The sequence below is a fragment of the Pangasianodon hypophthalmus genome, chromosome 3 (genome assembly GCF_027358585.1).
Source record: "Pangasianodon hypophthalmus isolate fPanHyp1 chromosome 3, fPanHyp1.pri, whole genome shotgun sequence".
NCBI classification, from domain to species: domain Eukaryota; kingdom Metazoa; phylum Chordata; class Actinopteri; order Siluriformes; family Pangasiidae; genus Pangasianodon; species Pangasianodon hypophthalmus.
Window position 1 is genome coordinate 16,627,501 of NC_069712.1, and position 10,876 is coordinate 16,638,376.

Genomic DNA, 10,876 nt, shown 5'->3' on the forward strand with positions numbered 1-10,876 from the left:
ATATTATGCATACTATGCATCTGTTAAGACTTTTAGGTAGATATTATGTTATACTATGCTATATACTCAATATTATATTAGGCTTTGGATTCACTGTGGCTCTGACCAGGATAAAATGGTTACTGAAGATAGATGAATGAATGAGTGAATGAATGAATATGAAGAAGTGTAGAGGATTATGTTTTTTATTTGTCCTGTGGCGAGTATCACACATAATCAACAGAAAATAAGATTATGTTTTATTTCCAGGTTGGGGTGGATTTACTGCCCTCCATTTTGCAGCTCTTCATGGGAATCGGCCAATAGCTGAACTCCTCCTGAATAGTGGTGCCGACCCCAACATACCCTGTGATGCCGGACAAACCCCCTTTCACTTTGCTTGCCGGTATGGAGTCCCTTCTTGACAAGATATCTATCGATTTCACGTTGTAAATGGTAGAATGTGGTATTGTGTACAGCACATTTTCCATCCACATTTGTCTAGCAACTGGTGCAGTATGTGTGTTATGTTTTTTTTTCCGTAACAGACATGGTAACATCAGCATCATACACAAAATGTTGCAGCATGGCGCAGACCTGCGCATTGTAGATCAGCAGGGGAAAACGTCACTGCATCACGCAGTCAGTGGAGGAAGCATGTGAGTAACTCAATATTCTGTTTAATCTGCTTCAAAAATTACGCTCATCTGGTCTGTAACCTGTATCGTGTTCTGTGTTAGTGTAATTCCTGTGAGTTCAGGACAAGCAAAGCAGCATTGCTGGGACTGGGAGTGAACACTGATAATATCTCATAGCACTGATCCCCTTTTTCACTGCTGTCTGATGATCAGTGTTGCCATGCAGTACCTCTGGGAGACGACCATGTTCCGATTCTCAGATACTGATAACTTCTTGATCACTCCACTACACATGGCGGCGTCCACCGGGAATACAGATGCGGTCCGGTATCTGCTACGGGAAAATGTAAGCTGCTGAATTAGTTGGGAGATACAACAATATTAAATGACACAAAAAGACACTTATTACAATACACAATACATATTGGGTCTTGTGAGCACTTTTATAACTTTCTGTGACTTTGCAATTACACAAAAGTAGAATATCAGTACTATTTTTGTATGGTGTTTTATTTTCCTCCTTTTCTGGGTTAGATCATTTTTTCAGACCTTATTTTCGACCTTAAATAAAATTGTTTCATTGCACTACTGCTACTGTTCCTAATAATAATGATGATGATAATAATACTAATAATAATAGATATACAGTGGGGTCCAAAAGTCTAAAATCACATTGAAAAACTGGGATTTTTTTCTCCATTTAATATATGAAATATATACATATAATATATATTTAATAATATTATTTTATTGAATATTTAATATTTCTAAGTCCCTATTTAAATGTAAATTTGTGATATTGATCATGTTAACAACTTTGTACAAAATGTCAGATTTTCCTGATGCCTAATCTTTTCTATTGAAGCATGTGTTCAGATGACTAAAATGGATCAAAAAGTTTTGCACAAACTGGTGGAGTCCATATCAGCTCAAGTGCACAGTGTCATTAAAGCAAAAAGGGGACGTACTAAATACTAAGAAACTCTGAAATTCATGTAAATATTTCAAAGATTCTACTTCTCTCTCAAGACTCAAGTCAACAATATCATTTGTACTGAAAATTGTTGTATTAAATTTGAAAAGAATGCAAAATAGAAGCATTTTCATTATTGCTCTCAGACTTTTGGACCCAACTGTAGGAGTGCTTAAAATGAAAGTAAAATTAAAGTGAAATAAAGAAAAAATGTAAGAAAAAGCAAGAATAAAACATAAATGTTTTAATTAAAAAAAATTTAAAAGTTGTAATAGAATTCAGCTTTCTCATGTATTGTTAGACTGTCCTGAGGTGTCATCATATAATACATTTGGCATTTCACCTTCCCTTCTGCATCCTCATGCACTGTTTGAGATATCAAAAAATGATATTTCTTATCCTGTTTGTCTATATAAAGGAGACTGGAAATGTATTTACACATTTTTCACCTAAATTAAACAAATTTTATTTTAAATAATTTTTTTGCACTACTAATACTACACCACCGCCACCGCTGCTGCTACTACCACTACTACTACTACTACTATTCCTAATAATAATAATAATAATAATAATAATAGGTATACAGTCCAAAATTCTAAGACCACTTTCAAAATCTGGGATTTTTTTTTTCCACATTCCCTACTGCATCCTCATACTCTGTTTGTGGTATAATTTTTTTTAATCCATTCGTCTATATAAAGGAGATTAGAAATGTATTTACAAATTTATCAACAGATTTAAACAAAGTTGTATATTGGTAAGATCATTTAAGAATAAAAAAGAGGGAGCCAAAACTAGTGTAGATTTGTGGATGACCCAAACATATACCTCTAAAGCTATTAGTTCATTAACAGTGGTAGTGTTATTTCTGTGAAAGTTGAAGCATATTTTTAGGAGGTTCATTAATAGTTGTCTATGTACAGACCTTCTGGTGGGTCACTGTAGTGAAGTGGAGCAGACAGAGACTTCAGGGATTTTTAGTAATTGGCTTTAGGACAATGCCATCCTAACCCAATCACTATAAGTCTATAATCATTTAAACACACGTGTGTCTGTCAGGCCGTAACATGGTTAGGAATCATATGATCATGTTTAATGATATTAAACATTTATAACAAATATTTTTCCAGCTGATTTCTTTTTTTTTTGCCCTCCCTAACCAGAGATGTTTAGCAGATGCAGCTGACCACCAGGGGGCAACAGCGCTGCATGTGGCTGCTGAGAAAGGCTCAATTGAAGTGTGCTGGCTACTACTGCGCAGCGCTGGACTCCACATTTTACACATGAAAAACCACGCTGGCCTCACGCCTTTAGACCTCTGCAGATGCGGAACGACTTTTAGGTGTGTTGAAAACCACTGTTCATTTTAGTTACTCCTCTCTGAGCAGAGAATTAACTTTACAGTACTGTGCAAAAGTCTTAGGCACATGCAAAGAAATGCTGTAGAGCAAAGATCATTAAAAAATAATGAAATTAAATGTTTCTACATTAAAAAATACTATAAGGAGGAATAAACAGTACGAACCTTCGCTAAAAAAATAGTAGTCTCAGGTACAATGAGTGCAGTTTTATAAGGAAATGAGCTGTAAGTGTTACTGAGCATCTTGCAGAAGCAGACACAGTTCATCTGGAGACTTTGACTGTTGCACTCGCTTCTTATTTTTGCAGCAAAACTCAGCAGCCTTCATTATGTTTTTTTTTGTCTGAAAAGTGTCTCTTATGTAATATACTGCTTTCTTTACTGACATATAAACATTTTTCTGTAACATTTAATTTTGTGCTGGAAAACTAATGTTTGGAAATCTAAAATGTTTTTGTACTGAATCAATAATGTATAAGTCATAAAATAAAAATCTATAACAAAGTTTGTACTAAAAAAAAAATAGAGTGTCTAAGACCTTTGCACAGTACTGTATAACCTATAAGAAGTCTTTCTGCAAAATCACCTGCACCTTTTTTCTCTCTGTCGATTTTTAAGTCATTCTTTATATTTCTATATTTCAGACACCAGCAGCTCACCAAAATGTTAGTGCACTTCATCAGTAAACCAAAGGATCAGAAGCCCAGAGAATCATATGGTAGCTTTGACCTGTCCAAGCAAAACACACAATTGAGTATGTGAGAATTTCTGCTCTGATGGATGTTATGGTTTTATTTCTAATACAGTGATTTACTACTGGACGCTTCTTTTGCCGAGTATCAGTGGGGCAGTGGTGCTGCTCATAGCTGCGGCCCTGGGAGAAAACGGAGGCGTACTCTGTGGGCTGCTCTTTCCCTTGCTGGCAAAAGTCACCTTGTCTCAGTACCACAGAATGAGTGACTATCAGAGGTTAAAGGGTTATGTTACTATTCCGTGTCATTGTGCTACATTATCATACCGTTTATTTGGACTTTAAGATTTTTTTGTTTCTTTTTTCTTCTGTTTTTCTAGGTTGCCAAATCCCATCTATCTTGGAACTTTGACTGCAGGCATAATTCATACCTTAATCTGCTTTTACTACAGAATTCTGCCTAATATCCTTCACTGGTAAAAACTGATGTATACTACATAAAAGGTGTTTTGATTGTTCTGATACACACTGCATTATGGTTGCCCTTAACCTATTACATATTTGGCCAGCTTTTGCTCTCTTACATGTTTCAGTACTCCATTTCTCTGTGGTTCTCTGGCTTTTTTGGAAGCTTCTAACCCAGGATCCAGGCCGACTGCAGGCAGCTGATGCAGATCCTAGATTCTCGAGCATAGCAGACTTGGTGGAGTCTAATGAGAATCCCAATCGGTTCTGTATTTACTGTGAGGTGAGAAAACTCCATAGCAGACGGAAGTCTTGGTTTTTGCTGATTGGGATTTTCTTTGATTTTTGATAGTTCTTGACTAGTCGTCTTGATCGGAAATTACTGAATGGATATTGTTTTTTTTTTCCTCTCAATTTAAATCTATTGCACTGATTTCTGCTGGCTCATTCTATTCCTATATATCATGTTAGCTGTTCCAAGTGGCCAACTGCAAGCACTGTCGTCTGTGTGACTTTTGCGTCATGGATTACGATCACCACTGCCTCTTCCTAAACCGCTGTGTGGGCCAGAAAAACCACCGTGTCTTCTTACTCTTCATCCTGGCCCTGATAGTGGCTCAGCTCTTCTTCGTCAGCACTGCTGGATATTACCTTCACTGGAGGTCGGAGGTGGAGGCGAGCTGGAGCTGGAGCTCAGCAGCAATGAGAGAAGCGTGGGTGCTCCTGCTTCTCATCATCAATGCACTCGCCATGCTGTGGGAGACCTGGCTACTCTCTGAGCAGTTTAATGCCATCTCCACTGGAACCACCATGTACTTCAGACAATGTCCCCATAAGAAGTCTTCTTGGAGCAAGCGTGTGGCCACAGTTCTTTTATTTCTGGTTGAAGGGAAGGATTTTAGGGGTCAGAATCAAAATACTGTTGACATTTAGTTGTAAAACAGTTTCTACATAGACAGCTGAATTACAGTAATATGTATTAATTCAATAAGACTGCTGTTACATGGAGTTGATTTTAATTGGTGCAGTGTAGTTTTTAACTGGACAAGCATCACAGTGTGCGTCTTACAGAGGAGGTATTTCATCTGTTCACTGTTCGGTACACCACTGTTTTCATCTTGACAGAAGAATTAGTTTTAACTTTTTCACTGAACCATTTACTTTATTCATACTGTTCATACACAGATCATACACTTTTTAATATTTTAATACAATATATGATAATTGTGTTACATGGCCACTTTGAAGTCTCTGAATGTTTGCTTTAAGGATAAAATTAACAAGATGGAATTAGGTATACTGAGCTTATACCTACAGTCAATTCCACCTGTACACCTGCTCATTTATGCAGTTATCCAATCATCCAATAATGTGGCAGCAGTGCAGTGCATAAAATCATGCAGCTTCAGGTCAAGAGCTTCAGTTAATGCTCACATCAAGCATCAGAATTGGGAAATCATGTGATTTCTGTGACTTTTACCGTACTTGTACTTTCAACATGATTGTTGGAGCTAGATGGGCTGGTTTGAGTATTTCAGAAACTGCTGATCTCTTAGGATTTTCACACACAACAGTCTCTAGAGTTTAAACAGAATGGTGCGGAAAACAAAAAACACTGAGCGAATGACAGTTGTGTGTGTGGAAACACACTTGTTGATAAGAGAGGTCAGAGGAAAATGGCCAGATTGGTTCAAGCTGCCAGGAGGGATATAGTAACTCAAATAATCACTCTTTACAACCGTGGTGAGCAGTAAAGCATCTCAGCATGTGCAACACATTGGGCCTTGAGGTGGATGGGCTACAACAGACTCTTGTCAGCCAAGAACAGGAATCTGAGGCTATCATGGGCGCAGACTCACCCAAACTGAACAGTTGAAGATTAGGGAGGAAAAAAAATCAACTGGGCTTTTTCCAGCCTTCATCTATCCAGTTTCAGTAAGTCTGTGTCCATGATAGCCTCAGATTCTTGTTCCTGGCTGACAGGAGTGGAACCTGATGTGGTCTTCTGCTGTTGTAGCCCATCCACCAGCTTCATTGGTGCTAAGGAAGCCCTCAAACTGAAAATTACTGATGGTCAAATCCCACCATCAGATCTCAAACTTATAATAAGCTTCTACGTCTCAAAAAATGTTGCAAATGGAATGGGATCAGTGTGCTCATAACAAACTACAAGAAATTAACCCTTTTATAAATGAAAGATAGTTCCTTCATTTCCCCTTTGCGTCCAGACACAGTCAGGCCGTATATACACAAGATGTTGTATTGGGCATTCAAGACTTACACCTGCTTTCCTACCGAATGGTGAAGAACCACCAACGTGTGATTCTTGTAAGATAAAGCATATTTTAAGCATATTTTACTGGACTCTCCTGTTCTTAACAATACTAGACAATGCTTCTATTCAGAAAATACTTATCTGGAAGTCCTCCAAAATGTCTCACCAGGAAAAATTCTACAATTTTTATCAAATATTAAAGTGAAGGACTTTATATAGCTTTTTTTAAATTGATGTTCATGAAATGTTGTAAGATTTTATTGAGTGTCCTACTTTACCTACCTTGATCTTTCCATGAAAATGGCGTTTGACAATGACATGGCATTAAAAGAACAATAAGTAGCCCATCCACCCCAAGGTTTGATGTGTTATGTGTTCTGAGATGCTTTTTTGCTCATCACAGTTATAGAGTGCTTATTTGAGTTCAATAGACTTCCTGTCAGCTCAAGTCAGTCTGGTCATTCTCCTCAGATCTCTCTCATCAACAAGGTGTTTCAGTCTGCAGACCCTCCGCACACAGGATGTTTTTTTTGTTTTTCGCACCATTCTGAGTAAACTCTAGAGACTGTTGTGTGTGAAAATCCCAGGAGATCAGAAGTTATAAAAATACTCAAACCAGCCCTCTGGCACCGAAAACCATGCCATGGTAAAACTCACTGAAATCACATTTTTTCCACATTCTGATGTTTGATGTGAGCATTAACTGAAGCTCTTGACCTGTATCTGCATGATTGTATGCATTGTGCTACTGCCACATGATTGAATACACGGTGAGTGTGTATACACTCAGTGACCACTTTAATAAGAACACCTGTACACCTGCTTAATTGTGCAATTATTCATGTGGCTGCAGTGCAATGCATAAAATCAAGCATATACAGGTCAGGTTGATGTTCACATCAAACATCAGTATGGAGAAAAATGTGATCTCTGTGTCGTGGATCACCTGGGATTTTCATGCACAACAGTCTCTAGGGTTTACACAGAATAGTGTGAAAAACAATAAACATCCAGTGAGTGGCAGCTCTGTTGGTGGAAACTCCATGTTGATGATATATCAAAGAAGAATGACCAGACTGGATCAATTTGACAGGAAGGCTACAGTGCCTCAAATAACCACTCTTTACAACCATGGTAAGCAGAAAAGCGTATCAGAATGCACAACACATGAAAACTTCAGGCAGATGGGCTACGACAGCAGAAGATCACATTAGTTTCCATTCTAAGAACAGGTATGTGTCCACTGTTGCCTCACATTCCTTTTCTTCGTTGACATGTCTTCCTGTATACAAACACACATGAACTAATATTTCACAAATTCATGTCATATTGGTGAGCCTGAAATCCTGAAGCCTGGCCTCTGCATATCTGAATCACAAACCCATTATTAAACATAACCCATATAACAAGATAATAAGGTTGATCTCTCTATCCTTAAATCTAATAAATGGTTATAGCAGAATGATGAGTACCAATGTTAGCATTAATCTGAACAAAGGCAGCATATTTGATTTAACTGTCAAATCTAATAAGCCTTTTTAATTGTTAAGAACATGTTTTGTTTGCTGTATGCAGCAGTGGACAGACTTCTTTGTGTTAGACACTAGTGTGATCTGATAGAGCACTAGCAATGCTTTTAAGCTGAGATTTCATCATCAATCATCTCCATAGTCTGTGTTTGCTCTGATCCTAATTTATCATTGATTTTCTTGTGGTAATGCCAGTCAGTAAAGGAACATGAATCTGCAGGGTTGAGAAAGATGGCCATGGATAATTACATTTCATTACTGCTCTGACACAGGCCTAGTCACTGTTGCATCCACCCTCATCCCTCCCTCTTTGTCTTGTCAGTGCAGATTTCAGAGGAAATGCAATTTAGCTGCTAATCTCCAAGCATGTGCATCAAGGGCTTCAGAGCAGTGGATTTCAATTTGTGGCCTGAGATAGTAGTGCAGAGAAGCCTACAATGTAATCAGCTTTAAAATAAACAGTAATAATCACTAAAAATTTGATTACTTGCCAACTTTAAATATTTAGGTGAATAGTTATTCGAGTCAGGATAATATTATGGTGCAGTGGGTAGCATTGCTACCTCAAAGCTCCAGGGTGCCCAATCCTGAGCCTGGGTTACTGTCTGCTTGGACTTTAGCATGCTGTCTCCATGTCCGTGTCAGTTTCCTCTGGGTTCTCAGGTTTCTTCCCACTTGCCAAGGACATGCCAGTAGGTGGAGTGGCTATGCTAAATTGCCCCTAGGTATGAATGCGTGTGTGTGAATGTACTGTATGTGTGCATGGTGGTTTGTGATCGACTGGTAACCCATCCAGGGTGTATTCACACCTAGTGCTTAGCGTTCCTAGGATAGACTCCAGATCCACCCTGACCCTGACAAGAATAATCAGTGTGAGGTCTTTGTGAAGCCTTGTGCAGCCTCACTTCTTTGATTTCCAATGTCATTAAGTATTACTACAGTTATAACTCATAATTGCACGTATATTAGTCAGCTAGGTTTCAACATGTAAATGTGCTGCAGAAGTTTTTGTGTTTGGTCATGGCAGCCAACAACTGTAAAAAGGTTCAGAGTTTCTCCTTTAAGAAGTCCATGCTTAAAATTTGGATAGACATTAAGACCTCTGTACTAACAGCACTGCATTCATGGTAATAATGAGATTTAAAAACAAAACAATGTGGTTAAAGAGTTTGTTTGAGGAAGTGTTACCCAATGACTCCAAGAAAGTGATCTGTCTTTTAGTCTCTTTCACCGTGGTTAATAAATCATGGTTCTGGACTCATAACTCGTTTGAAACATTGCATTTTGTTCTGGTGTGGCACGTTCAACCACATAGTCGTGATTAGTAGATTAAAAGATAATTGTCTATAATATGTTCATTTGCTGTAGTTCTACTTCTGTAGTTCTGCTTCTGTCTAAATTGATTATATTTGAGGGCATACATGACTGGAATGCTGTCATGCCAGTTTTGATGTGGTTTGGTTGAGGTTTCAAAAAGACATCATGCGGATTTTATGTTTTCCTGCCCTGGCTGTGGAGAGAAAAATTTATTTTTGGAGAATAGGCTTAGTTTTACTTAGCCTAAAACATGTGGATGAACTTTTTGGACCTTTCTTAGTTGTTACATGTTGGTGCAGGATGCAAGAGCTTACTCAGTCTGTGCTTATTTGAGCTATTATATTGGTTAAGCAGGTGTCAAAACAGGTTCACAAGAATGGAGCATGGTAACTCATAATGATAAAAACAGACACACTAGGGTCTAATCTATTAAAACAAAGTGAAGCTTAGGAAAATGTAGTTAATGTATTACAGACAAACATGCCAAGACTTACACAGTAGGAAGACAATACTTATGAAAGCAAGAAGGAGAGGGAACCAGCCATCATTAAACACATTACATACCAGCTAATATCACTATACCTTAACTATACCTCTTTAAATTGTATGCTCAGTCCTTTTGGTTGAAGATGGCTGTTTTGAAACTCAAAATCTAAAGAGATACAACATTAGCTAGGAGTACTTCGTCGAAAGACACGCCCCCAAAGCATATGCATGAGCACGAACTAGACTATGCTTTAATGCAAGAGGGCAAGCTGTATGAATTGACCGGCCACATGACTGACAGGCAAGTACAGATGTCTGTTTTTCCTGATTAGATGAATATTGGTTGTCCACATCATTTGGTTTTCTCTCATGTTTACATAGCCTGGGGCACCACAGAGATCAGATTTTTTTCCTTCTGAGCAGATATTTCATTGACAGCTATCACAATGTGAGTAGCTAAAAGTATGAAAAAGTGTTGAACACCTTGAACAACTATAAACCATTAATAATGAACCAAGAAAAAAAAAAATTATGGATACAGTAGACTCGAGCAGTGTCAGATGGCTAACTTTACTGAGAGCTAATAGTCAAAAATTTTGCTAGATTACAGTTAGATCACTAATATAATAAACTAATTTAACTACAGCAAAGACAATATAGATAACATACTTTAGCAAACATACTGTGTGTGTGTTATATATATATATATATATATATAAAAGTTATAGGGGTGACATTGGTTTGTTGTTGAACGATAGAACAGTGAATGAAATGCAGACAGGCTACTTTCATAAAGTTGTAAAATGGCCAATTTAGATCAACTATGCTGCTGTGTAGGCTAAACAGCCTTTTACTTGTAATTAATGGCACCTTTCTCATTTGTGCATATATAAAATTTGGAAACAAGGAACAGGTGCAACCAATCAACAGCAATGCATAAGGATTAATGACAACAGGATACTATGACCATATAAGGAAATAGACAGATGGCACTGCAAAAGGCTGGGTCAAAATGGTCAGAATCAGTATGGAAGTGATTCTGTATGTATATTTTCTGCCATTTTGTATTTATTACATGCGAGAACTTCATTCCATCCTCTGTTGAAAAAACGCCTGAATGGAAGACAGTGAGGGAAATTTTAGTGTTATTTATACAAAGC

At 37.7% G+C, this 10,876-nt stretch overlaps 1 protein-coding gene across 1 annotated transcript in view; it reads left to right on the plus strand.

Moving 5' to 3' along the window:
• The window catches only part of si:ch211-223a10.1 (uncharacterized), a 13,061-nt gene extending 2,728 nt beyond the window's left edge, over nucleotides 1–10,333 (plus strand). Inside the window, exons 2-10 of the mRNA XM_026941903.3 lie at nucleotides 250–385; nucleotides 528–638; nucleotides 831–963; nucleotides 2,757–2,935; nucleotides 3,598–3,671; nucleotides 3,760–3,922; nucleotides 4,025–4,107; nucleotides 4,202–4,392; nucleotides 4,581–10,333. Of these exons, the coding sequence (XP_026797704.3) occupies nucleotides 250–385; nucleotides 528–638; nucleotides 831–963; nucleotides 2,757–2,935; nucleotides 3,598–3,671; nucleotides 3,760–3,922; nucleotides 4,025–4,107; nucleotides 4,202–4,392; nucleotides 4,581–5,042 (1,532 nt within the window). The 3' untranslated portion in view covers nucleotides 5,043–10,333. The remainder of the gene's footprint in view (nucleotides 1–249; nucleotides 386–527; nucleotides 639–830; nucleotides 964–2,756; nucleotides 2,936–3,597; nucleotides 3,672–3,759; nucleotides 3,923–4,024; nucleotides 4,108–4,201; nucleotides 4,393–4,580) is intronic.
• The last annotated feature ends 543 nt before the right edge of the window (nucleotides 10,334–10,876 follow it).